Source organism: Hakea prostrata, chromosome 5 (genome assembly GCF_041222555.1).
Source record: "Hakea prostrata isolate BN-2017 chromosome 5, UWA_Hpros_2, whole genome shotgun sequence".
NCBI classification, from domain to species: domain Eukaryota; kingdom Viridiplantae; phylum Streptophyta; class Magnoliopsida; order Proteales; family Proteaceae; genus Hakea; species Hakea prostrata.
The window spans coordinates 8,744,036-8,770,872 of NC_142604.1; the positions used below are offsets into that span (position 1 = coordinate 8,744,036).

General features: G+C 35.8%; 1 protein-coding gene and 1 pseudogene across 2 annotated transcripts; one reads left to right on the plus strand and one right to left on the minus strand.

Annotated features, from left to right (window-relative positions):
- The first annotated feature begins 4,679 nt into the window (after positions 1-4,679).
- Positions 4,680-7,191, plus strand: LOC149014913 (protein EDS1-like). Its single transcript, XM_089157251.1, has 3 exons — positions 4,680-5,248; positions 5,336-6,082; positions 6,182-7,191. Exons 1-3 carry the CDS (start codon positions 4,901-4,903, stop codon positions 6,977-6,979), a joined length of 1,893 nt encoding a protein of 630 aa, XP_089013377.1. The 5' UTR covers positions 4,680-4,900; the 3' UTR covers positions 6,980-7,191.
- Positions 7,192-18,175: 10,984 nt separating this feature from the next.
- Positions 18,176-21,337, minus strand: LOC149014914 (protein EDS1-like; annotated as a pseudogene). Its single transcript, XR_016173657.1, has 3 exons — positions 20,929-21,337; positions 20,072-20,830; positions 18,176-19,144 (listed from the first exon to the last, which is right to left on the minus strand). The product of XR_016173657.1 is annotated as a protein EDS1-like (transcript).
- Between the last annotated feature and the right edge of the window lie 5,500 nt (positions 21,338-26,837).

Consider the following 26,837-nt stretch of genomic DNA (forward strand, 5'->3'; position numbering starts at 1 on the left):
GTTCAAACAACTGGACAAAACAAAAACCCAGCCATGATATCATTTAATGGACAACGGGGTAGTTTTGTCTGTGGAGCGGTGAGGTTGTGACGATAGTTAAAAACTTTGACTTTCTCTTTCTTCAAAAACTTAAGCAAAATATACTCTCTCCAATTCTTAAGGAAGTTATTCTGGAAGACTCTGCAATTCGGGATCTCTTAGTTCTTCACATTTCACCTCTGTCCATTAAGAGATTAACAATAGATGGTCTTCCAAGGGATGTGGTTTTGTGTTGTGGTTTGTCTGATCATGAAATTAAAATCTTGGTGGCAAAGGATCTTAGCAGGCGAAATGATAAGGGATTTGGGAGACAGGTAAATAATGGGTTGATTTTGTAAATTAAAAAATCTTAAGTCTTTAAATATAAAAATAAAAAATTAGATTTGAGGGTATTTTAGTCATAAAAATAATAATTTGTCTTTATTTGATCTTATTGAATACCTCAGGGGAGGTAGATGCAAAGTGTCCATTTATTTGGACTAAAAATGACATAGATCAAATCTCAGGGGGTTCAGATGAAAATCACTTTTTTTTTATTTTTTATTTATTTTATTTTTTTATACATAAACGGGATTAAAAAATCCAAATCAATTTAAAGAGAGCTGGTCAAACAATCCACCTAAAGGAACTCCTCTATACCCCAAGGGGGTTCCTTGAAAAAAAATGCGTAGGAGACTCCAATGTTTTTATTCTCTTCGCTATCCAATCAACAACCATATTTGCTTCTCTATTAGTATGATTAATGATGATAATTTCATGCAAATCTACCAACTCTCGAATCGCCATAATAATCCTTGTCATCCTTCCTTGATTTTGAGCACTTGGATTCAAACAATCAATTGCTTGTGAAGAGTCAAACTCCATGTAAACATGTAGCATATTTCTTTTTACTGCATAGCATATGCCTATACAAATAGCATGGAACTCACTTTCGAGAGTGTTAGCTTTTTTAATGTACAGTATTGTGTGTTGTATCAACGGTTCAGATTAATTGAAATTTCGATCTTGTAGTGCTATAGTTCACTCCCAATGGTAGACCGTGCAGCACTTTTCTTAGATTTTCAAAATTTCAACAAAGCTTACTTTCGAGACTTTTTTTTCATTTATCGTCGTCTTCTTGTTTGATGAAGTGAAAGAATCTTTCAATTCACATGCAGAGTCTCAATGTCTTAGTTTACACGAAGTCAGTCTATGGAGAAAAATGAAATATTTTTTGCAATAAGTTAATTAAGGTTTCAAAATTTAAATTTCATTAACCAAATGATTTTTTTTTTAAATTAAATTAAATATCATCTCAGCCTTTCTATTCTCTCTGCTGTGAAACATTCATCCCGTAGGGGATTCACATCCTCTGTAATTCATTTCCTTGCATTTCCCACGGAACTTGTTTTTTTTTTTTTTTTTTTTAGCTTTTTTAATGTATAGTATTGTGCATTGTATCAACGGTTCAAATTAATTGAAATTTCGATCTTGTAGCGCTATAGTTCACTCCCCAATGGTAGACTATGCAACACTTTTCTTAGATTTTCAAAATTTCAACAAAGCATACATTCGAGACTTTCTTTTCATTTATCGTCATCTTCTATTTGACTGAAGTGAAAGAATCTTTCGATTCACATGCAGAGTCTCAATGTCTTAGTTTACACGAAGTCAGTCTATGGAGAAAAATGAAATATTTTTTGCAAAAAGTTAAAAAAGGTTCAAAAAAAAAAAATCCAAAAACCAAATGAATAAAATTAATAAATATCATCTCACTATTCTCAATGTCTTAGTTTACGTAATTCATTTCCCGCAAGTCCGTTCTTTTTTTTTTTTTTTTTTTCTATGGAGTATCAACGGTGAAATGAAATTTCGATCTCCACTATAGTTCACTCCCAATGGTAGACTGTGCAACACTTTTCTTAGATTTTCAAAATTTCAACAAAGCATACATTCGAGACTTTCTACATTCACAAAGAGAAAAAAAAAAAAACCCCTATATTCTCAATGTCTATTTCCCAGGGTTATCCCAATATTTTCCACGGAACATTCCGATGTGTTTTTTTTTTTTTTTTAGTATTGGTGCTTTTTTAATACTCAAAATAAAATGCCGTCTGCAAAGGTCAAACCCAAGACCTCTCCATTGAGAAGCATGGATCTTTATCACTCAACCAACCCGGCATTGGCTAGTCATTCCATTCCCAGTGAACTTGTTATTTTGTAGTGATACAAAAATAATGTTATGGCTAATGAAGGATTAGTGGAATGTTAAGAATCTCAGTGGAGAGGTTATGGGTTCAATCATTGCCGGCGGTATAAAGCGTCTTTGTACAAAAAAAAAATAATAAGAAGAAGAAAAAATAGAGTTCTGTTTTCTTATTAATATCTTATCAATGTTCTTGCATTCACAATAGGGGGAAAATCAGAGCAATTACAATCAGACGTCATTGAAAAACATAAAATCTATATGGTTTTCCAATTGTGTATCAACGATGATGAGTATAGTGAACTGAAAAAATGTGTGAAAATGATCCCAATTATAATATGAACAGAGAAAACCATTGCGTGTTTTTTCTTGTTAAAAGGTCATTTATATTAAAAACGAAAAGAAATACAACATTAAAAGAAAATTTAAAGAAATGAAATGGTTCCATTTTTTACACCCCTGCCTACTGCCCCACCCCCAAGTAAAAATCCTTGAAATCCATGGCCGTGCTTTAGAGCTATGCAATAGTTGAGCCGCCGACAATCGGGATTCAAAGCTGTGATCGAGATTAGATAGGGACCACTTGTTTTGTATTTGTTTTTCTTTTTGAATTATAAAAAAAGCAAAAAAAAACAAACCCCCCCCCCCCCAAAAAAAACCCCCAACCCCCCCCCACTCTTTCATTGTAATAAAAAAATATATACAAAACATATGGCCCCGACGTAGATCGAATCTCAACTTACGCTTTTGGATTATGAGTTTAGTAATTTGCAAGCTCAATGATGTGCATTAATTACACAATACTAGACTCTTCTCAAACGGACCGGATTTTTTTCTTTTTTTCTTGATTTGTTTTTTGTTTAGAGTAAAGGATCCTGATTATTTTTTTTAAATAATTAAGGGGGGTTTTTTGAATTTGGAAAAAAGGGGAAATAAAAAAAGAAAAAAAAAAGGGGGTTTTGGGGTTTTTTAAAAAAGGGGGGGGCTCCCAATAAACTGGGGGGGGGGGGGGGGGGATTTAAAAAAGGTGGGGTTGGGTTGTTTTATAATAAAAAGGTAAAAAAACTGTTTGGGATCCGAACGGCAAAAATTTATAGAAGACATCCGAATTCGAATCCGAAACTTTATCGGATATCCGATAATAATCCGACCCGATTATCGATTGATAATTGTCACTTTTTTACATTTTTTTATTATAAATTTCTAATTTCCAATTACTGAATATCGCTATTCGAATCCGATTACCGGTATCCGAATCCGATTATCATCTATTTTTAAAGAAAAATGTTAAATACTTTACTCTATTCGGATATTATCCAATCCGATAAGCAATTATCCAAATCCGAATCTAGTTGCTTAGTTGACGGATACAGATATTTTCCGGTAAGACAAATTTCGGATACAGATACCCTTAAACGAATAAGAATGCGAATTCAGAGACGGATTTCGACTATCCATTTACAGGTCTACACAATACATACTCTATGTCAAGAGGCCTTGCAGGCGTATAGAAGAATGAGGGCATGGAAAGGTTGGGTGTGGAAAGAATCTCCTCCACTAAGATAAGAAGACTTCCTTGATTTTATTAGCTTTACATAAAATACTAACCTTTTCATAAATCCATAGAGGTATCTCAAAGATGAAGTGGAATGCTTGTTAATTACATGATTAAATTACTTCCATAGAAAGAACAAATAGAATTCGTTAATCACCGAGAACCCCTGCAGAGTAGGTGATCGCAATGTATTACTATATCTCCCTCTCTCAATCTCAAACTCAAATTTAGGTTTTTTCTGAATTTGGGGAAGAGAGAGGAGAGAGAAATATATGGATGGGTTTAGAATTTGATGACCGTTCGATTACCTAATGGCACGTGGTACAATCTTAAAAGGAAATTACAAGAACTTGCAGGAAAGAAATTACAGAGGATGTGAAGCTGATGACAACCAAATTTAACAACTTTTATGACAAATTTTTTTTTTTTGAAAGTTCTAAGAAAGTGAGTTCCGACATTCCAGGCTGGGTCCTACGAATACGTAACGAGGAGCAGGTGGAACTTAATAAAAGATTACCAATATTTTAATCCATCAACTGATAAAAGTCTTTAATATTTTTCGATAAAGTTAATCCATCCAAGAATATTATATTCAGTACAGATATTTTTAATCCGTCAATGGCGAAGTCTTTCTTTTAATTTCGTCTTTCCATAATTAATAAAACTTTTTTTTTTCTTTTTCTTTCTCATCTTGAAATGACTATGCACTGAATCTCCATGTGAAAATGCGTACAATTGTCAATGGTGGGGAGGAAATTTCGACGTTGCAGCTTTCTACCGCACTCCCAATAAATAATAGACAGTGCAGCATGTTTACTGGATGTCTAAAAATTCAAAAAAGAACACCTGGGTTTTTTTCTTCTTCTGTTTGGTTGGTTAAAGTGAAAGAATCTTTCATGCAAGCCTCAATGGCTCAATGTGAGATCACTTGAAGTCAGTCAATGAGGTTTTTCCTGGTCAGGTTTGCTTGAGCTTGCCGGCCAAGAAAAAGTCTTCTGGGGCCACTTGTGAGTTGCTGGTTGAGCAGGAACTTCCACGAAGCCACTGTCGCAAGAAATATTTAACTCAAGAGGACGGAAGAAAAATGAAGCACCGGAGATCAAGTGAAACTCTAACTAGTAATGGAGGCAAATCTGGTGAAGAGAGCTTGCTTAAAGGCCACAAAAGCTCAATCTGAACCCAATCATTCTTACATCATCGATACTAAACCGGAGGAGTGTATTATCATCGCCTTTTCCGGCACCGGTACTCTCAAAGAATGGTATTCTGTTGGTGAAAGCCCTTTCGGAGATGTACAGGTTGACTTGAAGCTTTTCCCTTCACTGAAAAGCATCGGCAATGATCAAGTTGCAACTGTTAATGGCAAATTCTACCAGCAATTTCGGAATCTCTTAAAGGAAAAATTCCCGGCCGACATCGATGCTTGTCGCTTCGAGGATCTACTTAAAGACTCAAATCTCAAAACTGCGGTAGGATCCTTTCGTTTTCTCTTCCAATTAAGCTTATTGTTTTGTTATGATCTAATTTTGAGGTGACTCGTTTCTTCAAAATTTCAGGTAACCAAAGCTGTGAAGAAAAATAAGAGAGTGGTATTTACAGGATATTCATCTGGAGGTCCAATTGCCATATTAGCTACAGTGTTGTTTCTGCAACAAAATCGAATTCCTGCTTGGTGTGTTACGTTCGGGTCTCCCCTTGTGGGTGATAAAATCTTTGGCCATGCCCTCAGACGAGAAGTTATTGAGAAAGAAAATTGGGCACATTATTTTCTACATTTTGTCAATAGATATGATCTTATCCCTCGGGTTTTACTGTCTCCTGCTTCTTCTATTGGAGGTGAAGGATCTTTGCAAAGCTTAGACCCAAGCAAACAAAAACAACAACAATACATCTCTGGTCTTCAGGGAGCATCGTTGTTCTTCGATAATGTCTTAAACGATGCTTCTTCACTTGCAAGTCACCTCGCTTGCTCATTTATGGCGTGTACTAATTCTCTGCTGCAGACAGTTGCAAGCTTCATCAAGTTCAGTCCATATAGGCCTTTCGGTACCTTTGCTTTTTGCACCAAGAATGGAAGAATCTTCACTGTCAAGAATCCAGATGCTATTTTACAATTATTGTTTTATAGTCTTCTGGATAATAGAAAAACAGACGCAGATATTGTTCTTCGAAGTTTACAAGATCATCTCCAATATGGGACGATCGACTTCCAAAGCAATTTGGGGAATGAAAATCAGGATCTTCTGCTGCAACTTCCTCTCTCTTATGAAAAAATCGAAACCTTCATCAATGAGCTTGGACTGGTGAGTTTTGATGTTCCTTAGTTGGTTTCCCTATTTCTTATTTATTTATTCATGTAGCTAGGGGGTGCTAATACCTTGCATGGTTACGGTATTTGCCAGAGTCAAAGAGCCATGTTGTGTCTCATTGCAGCAAGAGAGTCAGAAAAGCAAAAGGAAAGAAACCAAAAGGGGATTGATGACAACCGTGAGAAGATTAGAAAAGGACTTCTGGAGCTTGAAGAATACAAAACCAGTTGTGAGTTGCGTGAGGGGAGTTACTATGATGCCTTCAAGCGACAATCAGTAGAAGCAGACTTCAAAGCAAACGTTTTAAGGCTAGAGCTTGCAGGTATTTGGGATGAGATCATCGAGATGCTAAAAAGGTATGCTTTGCCAGATGGGTTTGAGGGGCGCGAGGAATGGATAGTGTTGGGTACCATGTTCCGGCGCCTTGTGGAGCCTCTGGACATCGCTAACTACTATCGTCATAACAGAGACGATAATACTAAACATTACTTGCTACAGGAAAAGGGTAAAGAACCAAGGCCAAAGCGCTACAGATACACACAGAGATGGCTAGAGTATGCTAAACGTAAGCCTGTGGGTTATTTCTCAGAATCTTGTTTCTGGGCTGAAGTGGAGTGGCTTTTTCGTAGTCCTGGACCCGACCAAGCAGAGAAAATACGGATTCTGGATGAAAATGTATCACGATGGTTGAAGGACGATGACAAGCTGCTAGGAAGGGATGTGTTCGAGAAGACCACCTTTGTCAATTGGTGGCAGCAACTTCTTCCTGAGCTTCGCAGCAATGCGGCTCAAATTGCTGCACTAATCGAAGAGGTGAACAACGAAACTTACTGCTTCTCAGGGAGAGTGAGTTCAGTGCTGCGGCCATGGCTAACGGTCGATCTCGAATGAGATTTCGGTATTCACTGTCCGTTTTTTAAAAGTGTGAAAACACAGTTGTTGTAGTATTTTTATAGTTGTTCTCCGTGATTCCATCCAATGATTTCCCACTAGTATGACAATGTGATGACCTACCACCACCAAGCCAACCTTCCCGTAGCTCCTGTGTCAACGTGTACTTGTGTTGTCGTGTGTATTTGGAATAAATAAAAGAGTTTTTTATTTTATTTTTGGGTCTCATTAGTATATATATATATATATATATATATATATATTAGGTAAACAACACTTCATTTAGATAATTAAAAAAAGTACAAACACACCTGCATGAGTATACATAGGTATCAATATAAATGTTATGTTAAGCGCAAAAGACCAAACTGTTGTACATGCAATAGACACGGTCAATCAGGGTAAGGGTTGGGTCAAGTTCTAAGTGGATCACGTCCACAAAACCCTTAGAAAAAGAACACCAAAAAACCACCAACACCCTCAAAGGGGGACATACTACACGCCTCAAGGGCGGACAAAACACCCTCATAGGGGGACATATTACACGCCTCAAGGGTAGGGGTGTAAATGGATAACCGAAATCCGCTCCCGAATTCGCATCCACATCCGTTTAGATGTATCCGAATCCATCCGATTACTAATAGGATGCGGATATGGTATACCCATTTCTATCCGGTTATTATCCATCCGATAAAATTATCCGATTAAGTTACTTATTCGAATTTGTTTTTCTTATTTTATATATTTTTTACTTGAAATATGTTAGTATTTTTCTAGAATTTTTGCTAAAATAACTACTAAAGTTGTTAAATTCTTAGATTTGAAACCTAACCCTCACAAATAAAGTGGTAAAGATGTTACTAGGTAGACGAAAATTTGTATTCAATCTATATTCATTGCCATTTAGAATAATTTATTCAAGAAAATAACTATCCGATTATCATTCGAATCCGCCGAAATCCGTCCGAATATAATAGGATGCGGATATGGTATTACCACTATCCGATCCGAATCCGATCCGTTTACACCCCTACTCAAGGGCGGACCCAAAAACTCCTACAGTTGTAGCGATGGTAGCAGCGAAAGTGCGGATAAGGTTCAGACCTCCCATCCAGAGATGCCGTATAGGCGTACCGGTCAAGCTCGACGCAGAAAAACTTGTACCCAGACTTGGAGTTGTTCTGCGGTGTGCACCAAAGAACCGCTGCAATCAAAGGAGTTGTTATGTAAAAAAAAAAAAAAAAAAAAAAAAAGAAAGAAAGAAAAAAAAGAAAGAAAAAAAGATAGAAGGAGAAACCCTAGATCTGGTTATTGAAACTGAGATGGGGAAGAGGGAAACGGAGGCGGGAAAGAAAACACCAAAGTTGGTGTTCCTCGACAAGAAATAGACAGAGGAAAAGCTGGGAGAGATGGAAGCGGAGAGGCGAGGCGGAGATGGGAAGTGAGAAGATGGGAGAAGAAACAGAAGAAGAGAGGCTGAGATGGGAGAAGAAACAGAATGTGAGGCGCAGATGGGAGAGGCAGAGATAGTAGGGTGAAGCAGAGATGGGAGATGGAAGGCCGAGTCGGGATGAGGGAAGAGGAGCCGGGAAAGGAGGCGGCCGAGAGATGGAGAAAGAGACAAAGAGGGAAAGAAGAGGCAGAGTCAGGAGGCGCCGGGAGAGGGAGAAATAGACAGAGAGGCAGAAGAAGAGGGAAACAGTCGAGAGGCAGAGAGACTACCAAGTGAGCCTCTCCACCTCGGCGATGCGAATGTTGAAGGCGGCGATTAGGGTTGAGAAAATTGCAGAGAGTCACTTCCGTGAACAGTTGATCACCGACAGAAAGAGTGCCTAACGATTCAAAAAGGGAAAATGAACAAAGGTCAATAGTACGATATATTACGCTTGGGTTCTAACTAGACGAATATCATTTAGTCACCGTTAAGTAAATTCAAATTTCAAATGTGAAGGGACTAAAATACCCTTTAAGTTATTTAATATATTGTATTATTATTATCTTCTTATAAATATTTTTTAATCATATAACTAACGTTTAATGACTAATTATCTCTTTTTAAAATCATATATTAACACAATGTGTTAAATTATCTGAAGGGCATTTTAATAATTTTATGTTCGAAATTAGAATATACTTAACGGTGTTAATCTGCTTGGGCCCCACACATAATATATTGTATTAAAGAAATCCAATATCAATTTATAATCCACTAAAGAGACCCACACATAAAAAAGTTTTAAATAAAATAAAATCCTTTGAGATATAACCCAATTTTGAAGGGTTAAAAAAACCAATGTAGACATAAATAAAAATAAAGGTAATTTTCATATAGACCCCTGAGGTTTGCTCTATGTCATTTTTAGTCAAAAAAAATTGAGACTTTGCATATGCCTCCCCTGTACTATAGAAAAAGTAAATTTAGGGACAAATTATCGTTTCTAATGACCAATTTGCCCTTTGATTTTTTTAGACAACTTTCATTTGGACCCCTTGAGGTTTGGTTTATGTCATTTTTAGTCAAAAAAAAAAAGAGAGATTTTGCATTTGCTTTCCCACTACTCTAGAAAAAGGTCAATTTAATGACAAATTATCACGTTTATGACCAATTTGCCTTTATTCGTTTTTTAATTTAAAATTTGTACATATACATCCTACCTGCCATGAAACTCATGACTTTCTTTTAGTCAAAAAATTATAGATCAATTTTAAAATTTAAATAAATTTTAAAATATGATCAAAATACTTTTATATGTTAAAATTACTCAAGGACCCTTAGCTTAAACCTTTTTTTTTGTACTAAAAGGGGAGTCACGAGTTTCATGGCAGGTAGGATGTATATGTAAAATATTTAAATTAAAAAAAAAAAAGGACAAATTGGTCATAAAAGTGATAATTTGTCCTTAAATTGACATTTTCTATAGTACAGAGAAGGCAAATGCAAAGTCTCACATTTTTTGAACTAAAAATGACATAAACCAAACCTTAGGGGGTCCAAATGAAATTTGCCAAAAAAAGAGAGAAAATAAGGCCAAATTGGACATAGAAACGATAATTTGTCTTTAAATTGATTTGTTTTATAGCACATGGGAGACATATGCAAAGTTACAAATTTTTTTGGATTAAAAATGACATAGACCAAACCCCAATGGGTCCATATGAAAATTATCCTAAAAATAATAAGATAATAATAATAATAATAAAAAAAAAAACCTTGGTCAACAATAGAGACATGAATAAAAATAATAAGATTAATAATGATAAAAAAAACCTTGGTCCGAAATATTCCCTTAGTATCATATTTGATATTCAAAGGGGAAAAGTGTAAAATACTAAATTTTGTATTAACACGTTCTAGTTGTGTGTTAATTATCGTGATTGTGGAACCCAACAGATGAGAGAAGGAAGACTTAAGTTCGGGGGTCGATAGATCAAGGATTTGTTTTGTAAATTTATAAAAAAAATTAAATCTTGAATATAAAAGTAAAATGTTTTATTTATAAATATACCCCTACCAATTGATTCTCAACTTTAGATTATATTGTGATTTGGTGGTACGATAACCACCGGCAGCAGCTAGCAGCAACTCAAATAAAATCCCATAAAAACACATTACTTTTGTCTTTCATTGACTGACTTTGATTCTTTTAGAAAAAGAATAACAGATTTTTCTATGTCGTGCAAGTCTAGTTTTTGTTTATTGGGTAATTTTCATCTGGATCGCCTGAGGTTTGGTCTAAGTCACTTTTAGTTCAGTTTAAGTTTTCTTTTGCATATTCCCCCGTGGTTTCAATAAATGATTAAATAAAGACAAGCTAGACAGAAAATGTTAGTTTAAAAATTTTTGTGACAAAAATACATTCTCTCTTTTTATTTTTTTTAATTTTAATAAGTTTATTTAAGAATAAATGTAAAAATCTAAAAGAATCTCTTAACCACGAGGTGAGACCCTCTAGTGTTTCCTCACCGTGCTCTCCATCTTCTCCGTCGTCCGCCAAGAACTTCGGCAGCTGCTCAGCCTGGAGAAAACTCATTGAGTTGTGCTCTCCATCTTCTCACTCGTGGTTAAGAGATTCTTTTAGATTTTTACATTTATTCTTAAATAAACTTATTAAAAAGAAAAAAATAAATAAAAAGGAGAGAGGGTATTTTCGTCACAAAAATTATTAAATTAACAGTTTCTGTTAAGCTTGTCATTTTTTAATCATTTTTTGAAATCACAGGGAGCCATATGCAAAAGAAAACTTAAATTAGACTAAAAATGACATAAACCAAACCTTAGGAGGTGCAGATGAAAATTACCATTTTTTTTTTTTTAGAAAAGATAATTTGTTACTATGGGGTGGGAACTAAATTATTAATATACGCCGTCGAATTGGTGCAAAAATTCAAAACCTTTCCATGGGAGGACAGGTTTTTAATCACTTGACTAACCCATCATTGATAGGTCTAGTTTTGTTCTTTTAATCGATTTTTTTTTTTTTTAAACTTTTGTACGGTAGGCGGCTCTAGCGTCTATATTTTTTTAAATTAAGGGTTTGTGCTTTATGATGAAGTTCTCAATTGGTGCAAATGGCCAAATATCAATTGAATGGGATATAGAAAAAGAAAACTATTTTTAGTCCTATTTTGAGTGATGTGTTCAATAATATTCAGGTTAATGGTCGTGCTAAAACTTCTTGATTAGCTTTTTTTTTTTTTTTGGTTACCCAAAACTTCTTGATTAGCTAATTGTTACAGAGAGGGCGGGCCATGCATTGGATGTAATGTTATCTATCCAAGATGAGGAACTAAAGTCTGATGACGGTGTTACTGCTGTAGAAAGTAATAATTACCTTCTACTGACATGCTGCTACTTTGCAAAGATTATGCAATTACTGTCAAAAACAGTAAAATATTCTCCTGTTTTTTTGGGTAACATAGGTGTAGGAAAATTACGAAAAAGCTTGGATCCTAGGCATTTAATGCACAGGATCATCAAACATGCACTTTGGGCGGTGGGATCTGAAATTTCGACCACCTAACTTAATGCAAAGGATCATCTTCTTCACCTAACTTGCCTGTGCCGCTGTTCTCCCAAACTCTACGTCAGGCCTTGCAAGAATTTCGAGAAAAGAGGGCATGACAAGGTTGAATAGAATTAAAACAACGGTTATGATAAAAAAATATTTTGAAAGTTGTTCGATAGTTCAGCTGGACCTATGCATTGGATCCTTTTTTATTTGGACCAACAATACGTAACGAGGAGCAAGTGAAACTTAATATATTAATCCGTCAACTTACACAGTCTTTCTTTAATATTTTTGTATAAATTTAATCCATCCAAGCATATTCATTACATATATTTTAATCCGTCAATGGCTTAGTCTTTCTTTAATTTAGTTTTTTCCATAATAATGTAGCTCCTATAACTATAATTATTACTTATATTCCTTTGTTTTTATATAATTAATAAAGTATTTTATAAACTTTTATTTTTTTTATTTTTTAAGGTTTTTGTCGTTTATTCTTTTTCTTTATTTCCACAGAGAAAATGCGTACCATTTTTTGATGGAGGGGTGTTGCTTTTTTTTTTAATGTACAGTATTGTGATGTCTACACTTGAGATTAATTGAAATTTTGATCTCGTAGCACTCTAGTTCACTCAGCATTTTCATATATCGTCGTCTTCTGTTTTCTTCAAATGAAGGAATCTTTCAATTCACATGCAGAGTCTCATGTCTTGTTAGTCAATGAGAATTTAGCGCAGCACTGAAACAGAGACTCCATTCCTAGTCAGGTTTACTTGAACCTCACGGCAAAGAAAAGATCCACTTGCGAGTTGCAGGTTGGACAGAAACTTCCGCAAAGTCACTATCATAAAAATATTTAACCCAACAAGACTGAAGAATGAATGAATTAGCAACCAAGATCAAGTAACACCCTACTGTGTAACTAGTAATGGAGGCAAATCTAATTTTGAGGTCATTCGTTTCTTCAAAATTTCAGGTACGCCAAGCTGTGAGGAAAGATAAGAGAGTGGTATTTACAGGATATTCATCTGGAGGTCCAATTGCCATTTTAGCTACAGTGTTGTTTTTGCAACAAATTCGAATTCCTGCTTGGTGTGTTATGTTCGGATCTTCCCTTGTGTGGGTGACAAAATCTTTGGCCATGCTCTCAGACAAGAAGTTATTGGGAAAGAAAATTGGGCACATTATTTTCAACATTTTGTCAACAGACATGATCTTATCCTTCGGTTCTTATTCTCTCCTACTTCTTCAGAAAAAACTTTGTAAACCCGTCTCCCTTGCTTCGATCCAATCAAACTACAAGACATCTCTGGTCTTCAAGGAGCTTTGTTGTCCTTCGATAATGTCTTAAGCGATGCTTTTTCCCTTGCAAGTTGCCCCTCGTTTGCTCATTTATGGGGTGTGCTAATTCTTTGTTGAGAGTTGCAAGCTCCACAAGTTTAGCTAATATAGGCCTTTCAGTACCTTTGTTTTTTTCAGTTCAACACGTAATATATTGTATTAAGGGGATCCAACATTAATTTATGGTTCACTTAAGAGATCATATGTAAAAAATTTTAAATAAAATAAAATCCTATGAGCTATTATATCCCAATTTTAAAGGATTTAAAAAAAACAATGGTGACATGAATAAAAATAATAAGATTAATAGTGACAAACAAAACTTTAGTCTGAAATATTCCTTTAATATCATATTTCATAATTCCAAACTGAAGGGGAAAAGTGTAAAATACGAAGTCACATCTATTAATGACATCTGTTCAGTCCTATGTAATTAATGTGCATGATTGTCCATTAGATTGTCGTCACATGATCGGGATTTAAAATCCTAACCACATTGTCACCATCTAATGGTCGTAAAATCGAAACAAAACCCACTTAGTACATTCTTATCCAAAAGACATAAGTCATGCATCACATTATACTGTTTACAAAAAAAAAAAAGGTCATTTGTGGGTTAGTAAAGCGGTTTAAAGCCCAGATTCCCATTTGAAAAAGCATCCAGTACCAAAATAAAAAAAACATCAGTACCAAAAAAAAAAAAAAGAAGAAGAAGAAAGAAAGAAGAGCATTACGTTACACTTATGCGGTTATACCACACATGAAAAAACGGAATATCTTTTTGTCCTTCATTGATCGACTTTGGTTCTTTCTGAAAAAGAACAGAATTTTTTTTGTGATGCAGGACATCGTTTTGTTCTTTTAATTGACTTCTTTTTCCAGTCTTTGGTATTTTTAACTTTTGGCCACTTCTTTCTTGCAGTAGGAAAGGGACTTCCTTAGATAAAGAAATCCAACACCAAAAGAAATTTAAAAAATAAAATGAAAAGTTCACGCTTTGGTCGAAAACTGAAAGGCCAATTGGCTTTGTTTGATTTCATATAATGACTCTGTGATTGAATTTTGTTTGATCAGTTGAATCCAAATAAAAATCCCCTGGATTTCACCTCTGTTACGACTAAGCTTCAGTTGGGTTCTAGAAATGACTCAAATTTAGTTCTATTTGCTTGACTAAATCTATTTTTCTCCTCCTCAACTTCGTCTCAACTTAATTCTTTCTTCTTCATTTCTGACTCCCAAAACTGTTCCACCATATTCCTTCTCAAAGAGAAGACAAATTGAAAGAGGGCAGGCACTGTGTTTTCTTCCACAAAGGGATATGTTCCTTCTCTGAGTTGTGCACAGAAAAAGAAGCCTTTGAGAGGGTTTAAATTTGGCATTTAATCAGAATAGCCTTTGGACTACCTATTTAATCAATTTTTGTATAACTCCTGTGATCTCAGAGTTCATTTTTCAGTGATAATAGTGATGTTCGTCTCAACAAATCCAGAATCGTTGAAGCAAGCAGAGAGGGGATCAAAAGGCATCTAACTGAATCGCCTCAACCAATACAGAATCGTTGCTAGATCTAATTGATTCACCTCAACCACATCAGTACATCACTGGCATTGGAAGTCGTCGTCGTCATCATGGATGAGAAATCAAAGGAATCCAAGAACACCAGCCATGACGAAACAAAGGAAGCTTCAGGGGAGAACAAATGAGAATTAAGCCAGAGTATCCAAAGCCTCTACTGTAGCTATACGTTGTTGGAAATCATAGGATGGGCAGAAAGTATAAGACTATAGAATTAATGAAATAAAACTTATTTGATTTAGTGGAACACATATCTTTGTAGACATTGAAGAAGAAATCGTACATCACTATGCATTCGTATGTCGCAGAATAAACAATACAATAACAACAACAAGAACTTGAACATGCTGAGTTGAGGCGTATAGATCAATATTTTTCCTTGAGGTATTTGAACGCCTCCTATAGTGCAGATTGGCTTTGACCTTGGTGTCCTCACTTCTAAGATACAACAACTCCTTAGTCCCAATGGCATACACTCCAAAGGAATCTACTTGCATAGAATGTCTGAAGGTAATACTCACAAACTCATTAAAAACACAAACTTTGATAGAAAACCAAGAAACCAATATTGATTTTTAAAATTGTTAGCGTCATTAGGGATCAACTCCTCTCCTTATATAGAAGATGAAGAGACACCTACAAAGGGGGGCATCTCTATAAGGTACTTTCCAGACCATTTATTTTCCCTTAAGTCTTGTTTGTTAGCCATTCAAATGAAAATTTCTATAGACTACCCATTGGCTATTTAGGTATATAAAGGGAATAGCATAACCTCTTAACCTTTCGATATAAAATGAATAAAAATATTTTAAATCTCATAATTTAAAAATAAATTAAATTCCAACAGATAATTCTGTGAAGTTCATCTCACTGAACACAACCTGTCGTCCAACTTTCTGACTTTGCCATTGAGGACTTTCCCTCCATTGATGTTTGGGGCCTTTGATGTATCTTTTGTGTGAGGTTCTCATGGAGCCATAGAGGTATGGAAAGCTAGGAATTGAGCAGTTTTTTTTGGCATACAACCCTTAACAGAGACAACCTCAGCAGCGACAAATGTCACTTTCTTGGAAAGCTCCTTTACCAAACCCGAACCTGCTGCACAAAGGGAACCAACACCAGCCCACCTAGCTAGACTTCTTCCCATTTTTGGTGAGCATTTTATTGTCCATATCAATGGTGCTTGGAAGAAAAATACTAATTTTAGAGGTCGTAGCATGATCATTTGGGAACCAGTAGGCACTTTTCAGCTTGCCAAATGCAAGTGCAGCTACAATTTTTCACCAAGATCCATGGAGGAATGTTCATGATGCTTTTCTACTTGCTACCGCGGTGAATATCAAGAAGCTCATCATCTTCTCTGACTGCCTACCACTCATAGAACGTCTTAATGGAGCTGCAAACCAATTAGACTGGGCCACCAAAGCAATTTTTTGTTCCATTGGCTGAGATTGCACATGTTGTCATTATTCACAACCAATTGCAGCCGCAGTGTGTTCTAAGAGTAGATGGCTTGTACTGAAGTGAAGGTCCCATAGAAGGCTTTGGGCATTTGCTATGTTTCTAGAGGGTGATTAGCACTATTACAATGGTTTTGAGTGCTTATGAGAAGATTTAAATGTTTTGGGTGAAGCAAAGATTCCTTAGGATGGTGGATTTCACAGGTCACTGCACAAGGGTCAACTTGGATGAACTTTTGTATAGTCATCCAATTTTTCTCTGGCTTCGACTTCAACTGAAAAAATGTAGTTCATTAAGTCTTCTTTCCAACACACTTTTCAGATGGTGAATACAATATCACATAAGAAAGTTATGAGGTTTCTCATGAGAGTGTGCAATATAGAAGCAAATCTGATCAGTGTAGAAATAAGATGAAATTTGGAATCTGTGATGAAATTCGGTCTCTATGATGTAATTTACATTTAGGCAATTTCTATTGCGATTCTATCACAATCTTACCAATTTTATCACAATGATTCAAGACTCAAAAGTTAATGTACTAAATATAATTAGGAGGAGAATCTACATAGAATAACTTATAAATAGGAAAACTTTTTATAGCAAAATCTTCAAGATTAATGAACAATCTTACCAACTATATTCTACATGAAATAATTTATGGAAACAATTTAAATTATGAAGAAATTTTATAATAGAATTGTCGGTTAATCATTCCAACTATTTCCGAATGATTTAGGCCTTAGAAGGTAACACGTTAAATGTGGTTAGGCAGGAGATTTAAATGGAAATATCTATTAAGAAATAATTTAAATTTACCACGTATTTGCATCAAATTAGGGCTCAAAATGACCAAAAATACCCTGCGAAAATGATCAAAGTCAACATGCCAAATGTGATTAGGGAAGAATGTACTCATGAAATAATTTATGGAAACAATTTAAATTATTAATGAATCTTATAAAAGAATCTTCAGAGTGATTTGATAATCGTTCCAATTATGTCCTAATGATGTAGGCCTCATAAGGTAACATATTAAATGTGACTAGGTAAGAGAATTTAAATGAAATAATTTTTAAGAAATAATTCAAATTTATCAGATATTTGCATCAGATTATGATAGGCATCAAAATTCCCAAAATTATTGAGTAAAGAATATTAAAAAAATGAGGGGTGAAAATTTCTATATGGGGGGCGAAATTATCAAAAGGGTAGCGAACCCGGAACGTGGACAAAAATAGTAAAAAAAAAAAAAAAAAAAACGAATTCAGTGGAGGTAAAGAGGAAGATATTTTTTGTTGGATTACTACCGTATAATTTGTTTCCACAAGATTTTGTATAGTTCAATTATTTTCTTCCTATTTTCAGTGATAATTATAAGATGGAATTTCTAAACAAGTGTAATTCATTAGATTTTAGTACGAATATTAGAATATCAATATCTGTCCAACTCAATCCATTTACATCTCAATCTGTAGAATGCTGATGGTCATTATTTATTTATTTATTATTGTTGTTTATATTCATGTAATTATTTAACATATTTTAACCTTTAAAATTGTAATTCAAATCCTCAACCCTCAATATTCTTGAACCCCTAAAATTTCTTATCATAGCCTACTTGATACAAATCACTCGGGATCACCTATGTTGGGTGGATTTTGAGAGAAAAAATTTTGAGGTATAAGAGTCTTAGGGGTTTAGTATCTGGACTCAAAATTGAGATAAGTATATAAGATTTCAAAGTTCAAATACACACTGCAGCACAAATACATGTTCACATGGGGCATAGGAACCAAAAGAAAACAAAAAAAACAAAAAAAAAAAAAAAAAAAAAAAAAAAAAAAAACAAAAAAAACAAAAAAACAAAAAACAAACAAACGAAGGATGGCCCAATGGGTCAATATTAATACAGAAATTGCACCTGCAACGAACCGATCTCGACAATACTACACCATCTTATAAGTGGGATCCATGGAGTACAACAATAACAACACAACAACTGCAAACTTGCAAATTTATTGGTAGCTAGCATTCCTGAACCTAATGTAGAGAAGGAGCGGGTTGCCTTCCCATGTTTTGCATTAGTTGAGCAATTTCAGGAGCATTGCTGCGAAGCTCAGGGGAAAGTTTCAGCCACCAAGTGACAAAGGTGGTTCCCTCAAAGAACACATCGTTTCCTGGATGCCATCGCGATACCTTTTGATCTAGATCTTCTTATTTTGTCTACTTGATCAGTTCCAGGACTTCGAAGAAGACACTCCACTTCAGCCCAGAAACAAGATTCTGAGAAATGATCCAAAGGCTTACGTTCAGCATACTCTAGCCATCTTTGTGTGTATCGATAACGATTTGGCCTTGGTTCTTTACCCTCTTTTCCCAGCATGTAATGTCCAGTCTTCTCGTATCTTGGATGTCGATAGTAGTTAGCAATGTCCAGAGGCTCCACAAGGCGTCGATACCTGGTACCCAACTGAATCCATTCTTCACGCCCCTCGAAACCATCAGGTAAATCATACCTCTTTAGCATCTCCTTGATCTCGTCCCAAAGTTCTATAAGTTCTAGCCTTTTTATGTTTGCTTCGAAGTCTCTCTTTTCCGATTGTTGCATGAAGGCATCGTAGTAACCCACCTTACGGTTCTCACCCCAGGTCTTGTATTCTTCAAGTTTACTAAGTCCGTCTACGATCTGCTTTTGGTAGTCATCAATCCTCTTTTGGTTTCGCTCCTTCTGTTTCTCTGACTCTCTTGCTGCAGTGAGACACAATATTGCTCTTTGATTCTAGCAAATACCACAACCATGCATACAAGGTATTAGCATAATGTCTATAGATTCATTCATGTTATGTATATTTCACTTGTATTCAAGACTCCAGCCATGTTATAGTCAACCTATTCGGCTTTCTTGTTCCTCTTAGGGCAAAAAAGAAAATACATGTTTTTTGATGGAATTAGGGCTGTAACAAGGAATGTTATATGTCGGGTTTTTCAAAACTCAATCCTAGCCATGAATCCTCTTATCCAAAGGCTATTTCCATGTTTAAAACTTTTGTCCCTAACCTTGAACCATGATAGGTCACGGCAAACCTAGTTAGTCCTGCCCTGGATGTTCATGATTGGACCAAGTCAAGGGGGTTGGCTTGAGCCTATCCTTGTCTTTGGTTGGCTCTATCATTGACCCTAGTTCTAGATGTGGCATTAATAAATCAATTATCTATAATAAGAAAAAGAGCAAATTACACTGGCACTCCAAAATGGAGGCTTAAAAACACCGACACCCACTTTATGTTTAAAAAGCATATAGACTCCAAAATTGGATTTTCATTTGATATATTTGTCAAATTTATCACAAAAAATAGTTAAATCATTGTTTATTTGCTCTAAAAAAAAATTATCCGAACTTAGAAAAAAGTACAAATGTAAATGACATTCACATTAAAACAAAATAAAATTCTGACAAGTTTTATTTTCTCAATCTCTTTGCAAGTTAATTTGTGTCCATTTGGATCCCGGGCCACAATTAGGGAATAGTAGGCAGGACAAATGCTACTCCAAATTTCCTAGGACTGCCCTTGGCCTTGCCTACCATTAGGATCAAAATCTTGAGCTCAAGCTTAAGATAGGTCAAGGCCACTAGATCCAAACTTACATCCTCACATGGAATAGAATAAAAAGAGAAATAAGGAAACTAAGGAGCATCTAAACTTACCATTCCAAGTTCATTGACGAAGGTTTCAATTTCCATAGAAGATAGAGGAAGTCGCTGTAGAAGATCCTCTAGATCAACCAGATTTTCATTCCCCAAATCGCTAGGAAAATTGATCGTCCCATATTGCAGATGATCCTGAAAACTTCGAAGAACAATTTCCGTATCTGTTTCTCGATTTTCCAAAAGACTATAGAACAATAATTGTAGAATAGCATCTGGGTTCTTGACAGAGAACATTACACTTCCCTTGTTAGTGCAGAAAATATAGGTACCAAATGGCCTATAAGGGCTGAAGTCGAAGTTAGCTATAGTTTGCAAGAAAGAATTAGTACACCCCATCAACGAACTGGCTAGGCTACTTGTAAGGGAAGAAGCATCTCTCAAGACATTATTGAAGGACGAAGATGCACCCTGAATACTAGCAATGTGATCTAGTTCGATCGGACTGAAGCAAGGGAGAAAGGTTTGCAAAGAACCTTCAACAGAAGAGGCAGGAGAGAGTAAGATACGAGGGATAAGATCGTATCTATTGACGAAATGTTGAAAATAATGTGCCCAATTTTCTTTTCCAATGACTTCTCGTCGGAGGGCATGGCCAAAGATTTGGTCACCCACAAGGGGAGACCCGAACGTAATACACCAAGCAGGAATACGATTTTGTTGTTGCAGAAACAACACTGTAGCTAATATGGCAATTGGACCTCCAGACGAATATCCTGTAAATACCACTCTCCTATCTTCACGCACAGCTCGTCGTACCTGAAATTTTGAAGAAATTAAATAATCGTCGTCTCCAGCTAACATTAGATCACAAAGTAATAAGCACTTAATTAGAAGAGAAAATGAAAGGTTCCTACTGCAGATCCGAGCTCTGAATCTTTGAGTAGATCCTCGAAGCGAACTTCGTTGTTGACCGGAATATCTTTGTTTAAGAGATTCTGGAATTGCTGGAAGAATTTGGCATTAACGGCTGCAACTCGGTTGTTGCCGATACTTCTCAGTGAAGGAAAAAGATTCAAGTCCACCGGAATATCTCCGAATGGGTTTTGACCACCGGAATACCATTCTTTTACAGTACCGGTGCCAGAAAAAGCAATAATAGTATACTCTGATTGATCATCGATGAGGTAAGAGAGACTGAGTTCAGATTGAACTTCTGTGGCCAATGAGCAAGCTCTCTTCACCAGATTAGCCTCCATTGCTACACCTGCACAGTACGATTTTTCTCTCTCTCTCACTCGATCTCGATCTCGATCTCCGTTCTTTCATTTCTTCTTCTTCTCTGTCGGGTTAAATAATGTGCGATGATTGCAAGTGGCATTATAAAATGTAAAATTTACATGAAACAGGGCCCAAATTACGATTAGGTTTCTAATGATGTTAAAATAACATTCGGGTCCAGCACTGTCAAATGGCCGTTTGAGACCGTTAGTAAGACTTAAATTTTAAGGTTAGTATTACCACATCAGCTTCATAGTTAGAATATTAATATATTATACGGTACGGTGTGAAAGTTACAATTTCGCCCTTTAGATCCTATTCTCAAAAACCAAATACCACTTGAGCACTTGTAAGAAGGTGGTTTCTTCAAGCATGCCCGATAGTCTTTCTGTAGCTCTGTGCGTAAATGTGTAGTAATTATTTTACCTTCATTATAACTATAAATTTTAAATAAAGCTGTAAATAAATGAAAATTCTCAACATTGGTTTTGCTTAGATTTAATGCAATAGATGCACTGATCTATTAATTTATACAACAAAATCTCACTCCAGATTTGATCAAGGTCCAACATATCGCCGTGTCGGACCGTGGCGACACTCGGGCGACATGTTGCCTGATTTTTTTCAGGCTATGTTTACTTGCATCGACTATCTTTGTTTTCGTGCCGTTTGGGTGAATTGACGCTCAGATATACCAAAGAAGCCTCTCCACCTTCCTTCCCAACTTTCGTGGCTTCTTCGGTCTCTCCGACTATAAGATTCATTGGCTTGAACTTCCTCAGGCTTCTCGTCACAAGCGATTATGTGGCTCTTCACAGGGTTGGTCAATCGTCATCGGAAGAGAATGCTTGCACGCGTCGTCTCACCAAAAAGATCCTCAACAAAAAAGCTTACTCGATTCCAAATGCTCCCTTAAATTTTCCGTGTTTCAGGTTTCCTCAACCGTCAATATCCACCAATATCGTCAAAGAATTGGTTGCCGTGAATTCAAGAATCTGAAGGGCCAAAAAGCTTATCGGAAATGGCAAACCTTTTAATTGGAGGTAGGAAGGAATCATGGCGATGGCTGCCGATTGGTGTCAACTTCCCCGGATCTTGCTAGGGATGATCGCCCAAAAGGTAAACATTCTTGAAATTAGTCTCGACACCGAATATTCGACTGTCGACGACATATCACCGAGAAGTCGGCAATATATCGATGACTCATGGTAAATTCGGTATCGTTGGGGGTTTCATGTTGCCGACACACGGTACAATGGATTTGATGCTACAATTGAAAGTTTCGTTTTAATGGTTTGGAACACTTGTGACGCTGAATCCAACCAAAATTACACTGCATGTGAAATGTGACTCGAATAAACGTGTCTTCACCGAAAAAGGAACAAAATTAAGAAAATGATCTCAAACCACTTTTAATTTATTAAAAGAAAAAAAAAAATTCACTTTAATTAAACAGAAAAATATAAGATCTCAAGCGTTGGATATATCCAAGAGTAGCACTTTTATTTTATGTGGATATTTCAGTGCACGAAAATTTCTAAGTATCATGTTTGGTTTCGCAAATTCAGAGATTTTAAATCTTTATATTGTTCTTACTTGTAGTAAAAAAAATTATTACTATTACTCTTGTACCATATTTCAATTATTAAACGGATCTTACTTTTTGCAAAAATACTACTACCCTCCTATAAAAATAATTAATAATTTTAAATTATAAAATAAAATTTATTACATATATTATAAGGAATATCGTACCCGTGATTAGAGGTGCTGATCGCCACCAACTTATGGTAAAAATATAATTTAAAACTTCTTAGAAATTTCAGACTTTACTTTCGACTGGATCATTTTTTCTTTCGACAATACGTAATGAGGCGCAGGTGGAACTTAATAAATATTACCCAAAAAACAAGTGGAACTTAATAAAGGATTACTAATATTTTAATCCGTCAACTCACACACGGTCTGGTCTTTCTTTAATATTTTTCTATAAATTTAATCTATCCAAACAAAGAAACCCAAGGAGTCGCCAAAGAAGCCCGAAAGACCCAACAATCATCTAAATCCTGTCTAAAAATAGAAAGTTTTCCTAAGTTCAAGGTTTTTGTCGTTTAACTTTTTCTTACCCCATGTGAAGTGCGTACAACTTTCAATGTTAGGGGTTCAACTTTAGTGTTATTTTTTCAATGTAAAGCATTGTGCTTGTCCACATTTGAGATTAATTGAAATTTTTATATAGTAGTAGCACTCTAGTTCACTCATTTTGGAAGACAATGCAGCACGTTTCTTAGATTTTCAGAATTTCAACAAAGCATACTTTCAAACACTTACTTTTCATTTATTGTCGTCTTTTGTCAGGCTAATGTGAAAGAATTTTTCAATGCACATGCAGAGTCTCAATGTCTTAGTTTACACGAAGTCAGTCAATGAGAATTTAGCTTAGCACTGAAGCACGATTCTTGTCCTAGTCAGGTTTACTTGAGCCTCGCGGCAAAAAAAAGTCTTTGATAGGTCCACTTGCAAGCTGTAGGTTGAGCAGAAGCTTCCATGAAGCCACTGTTGTAGAAATATTTAGCCCAACAAGAAGCAACGAAGATCTAGTGAAACCAAGAAAGGGAACGCGCAAGGAGGACCGATGGAGGGAGCGCCAGGCCCAACCACCACAAAGTAAGCAGGAAATAAAACGGCGTCACAAAAAAGCGACCCACAAGGATGAAGCGGACACGGGGGAAGGAACGGAAGATAATTTGATGGATAATATTGTTAGAAAGTAATAAGAAAACAAATTACAACGTTAAAAAGAAGCCGCGAGAGTTTGATAATAGAAAATATTGGGAAGACCAATGCAGGTCCCAGCCACCACAGTTGAAACTCACAGATCTCTCTATTATTCTCAACTGTTCGTAGTCTCAAGCTGCCGCGAGGAGGCAATAATGTAGCAAATCGTCTGCCATCTAAAGAAGCACGTTCTCAACATCTTCCATCATGTCTTTATGCACCTCCTGTTTTTTTGATTTGGTATTTTTGTTTGATAATCTATTGTAAACTTGGACATAAATTTAAACTTAAATTTCATTCCTTTCTAATTTGATATCTTTTGTTTGATTAAAAAAAAATGTTAAGCCATTTATCGAAGAAGTAAATTTCATGTTGGGCCATAGTTAGACAAATTTTGCCCCGAATTTCAGATTTATTTTTTGTTAATTTAGGCTGAAACTTGGTGTCTACCCTAATTTGATGTCAATAAACACAGTATAATTGGTTTTGCCTAAAAATTCAACTAAATTTCGACTCTGTGAGATTGTAGATCAGCCTACTGTATTAAACATATATTAATTTCATACCCACATTATGGGATGCATTATATATATATATATATATATATATATATATATAAAGTTTAGATAATAATAGTTACTTCTTAAATGAAAAACTCCACAAAACACTCAGATCTATGTGAAACCTCGTTTGATTGTCTCGAATAATGCTATACCCATCAATGATGAAGTGAGAACTAAGGTTTTATGTCAAAGATCAGAAGAAAATATGGTAAAAATGGCAAGAACTGGGAGAGGTTTGGAGAGGAGAGAGAAAATCTCAAAAAAGATTTGGATAATTCGAGCAAAAATCACCGAAATCTAACATTTATCGTTTGAAATAGGCGATGTTTTCGGGGATAAATTGCGATTTCTCACGAGATATAGCCAAACAGGCGATATATCACCAGTTTGTCGATAAAATGCAAGGTTTCGGTTCGTCGATAAAATTACGTCATCTTATTAGGAGCCCAGTATTTGAAAACCAAAATAGCCATGATATAAGGACATAATGAGTATTTCATATAGTATTTCTAAATGATTGTAATTTGAATCAAAGGCAAAATGCCCATTGAAAAAAAGGATAGTTACTAGTAACAAAAGAAAAAAGCAAAAGGGGGGGGGGAAAAAAACCCACCAAACCTGGGGGCCCCCCGGCGCAGCGCCCCCCCCCCCACAAAAAACACACACCACAAAAACATATAAAAAAAAAAAAACCCCCCCCCCCCCCCCCCCCCCCCCCCCCCCCCCCCCCCCCCCCCCACCCCCCTGGGGGGGGGGGGGGGGGGGGGGGGGGGGGGGGGGGGGGGGGGGGGGGGGGGGGGGCGGCCCCCCCCACCCCCCCCCCCCCCCCCAGGATACTAATCTTTTCATTTTGATGGTTGGTATATAAAAATAATTCGGTAATTTTAAATTATGAAGTGGAGACTATTATTACATACACTCGAATATCGAATCTAGTCATCGAATATCAAATCCATGACTAGAGGTGCTGATGGCAACCAATTGAGCAATTTTTATGATAAAAAAATATTTTAAAAGTTCTTAGAAAGTTTAGACTTTTGCTGACTGGACGGCTGGACCCTACGCATTGGATCCTTTTTTCTTTGGACCAATACGTAATGAGGAGCAGGTGGAACCTAATAAAGGATTACCAATATTTTAATCCGGTCAACTCCCACATGGTCTGGTCTTTCTTTAATATTTTTCTATAAATTTAATGTATGCAAGCATATCATCAGTACAGATATTTTTAATCAGTCAACGACGAAGTCTTTCTTTAATTTAGTTTTTCCACAATAATGTAGCCCCTATAAGTATAATCATCACTAATATCCCTTTGTCTTTATAAAATTAGTAAAGTTTTATTTTTTTTTTTTTATCTCCATGTGAAAGTGTGTACAACTTTGAATGGTAGGGGTTCAACTTTAGTGTTGTTTTTTTAATGTAAAACATTGTGCTTGTCTACCGTCGAGATCAATTGAAATTTTGATATAGTAGCAGCACTCTAGTTCACACCCAATGGTAGACAATCCAGCACGTTTCTTGGATTTCAAAAATTTCAACAAAATATATTTTTGAACTTTTTTTTAATTTATCGTCGTCTTTTGTTTGGCTAAAGTAAAAATCTAACAAGACTAAAGAAGAATGAAGCAACAAAGATCTAGTGAAACCCTAATTGTAAAGGTGCAGCTAGTTGCAATGGAGACAAATCTAGTGAAGAGAACTTCCTCATTGGCCACATAAGCTCAATCTAAACCCAATATTTCTTACCTCATTGATACTCAACCGGAGTATATTATCATTTACTAATCGGACCTTGCTCTTTACAAAATTACTATTACCCTCTCAAGAGCCTATTATAAAGTTCGTAAGTGTGATGGCGATTTTGCCCTTTGGTAGAATCACCGACGTCTCTACTCTACTTTTTAAATTATTAACACAACTTTAGAGTTTGCATCAAATCACTAATGTCCCCCTTATCATTTAAAGCTTTGTCATTTAATTGATGACATGATATCTTTGTATTTTCTAAAAACTTCAAAACAACTTTGAAGTTTGTTATTACTTACTTATCGTTTTTGTCATCTTATCAAAAGCCTGAGTGTTTGAAAACCATAATAACATTAAGGGCAAAATTAATATTTCATATAGTATTTCTAAATGAACGTAATTTGAATGAGGGGCAAAATGCACATTGATAACCCGACCTTGACTGCCCGACCTTG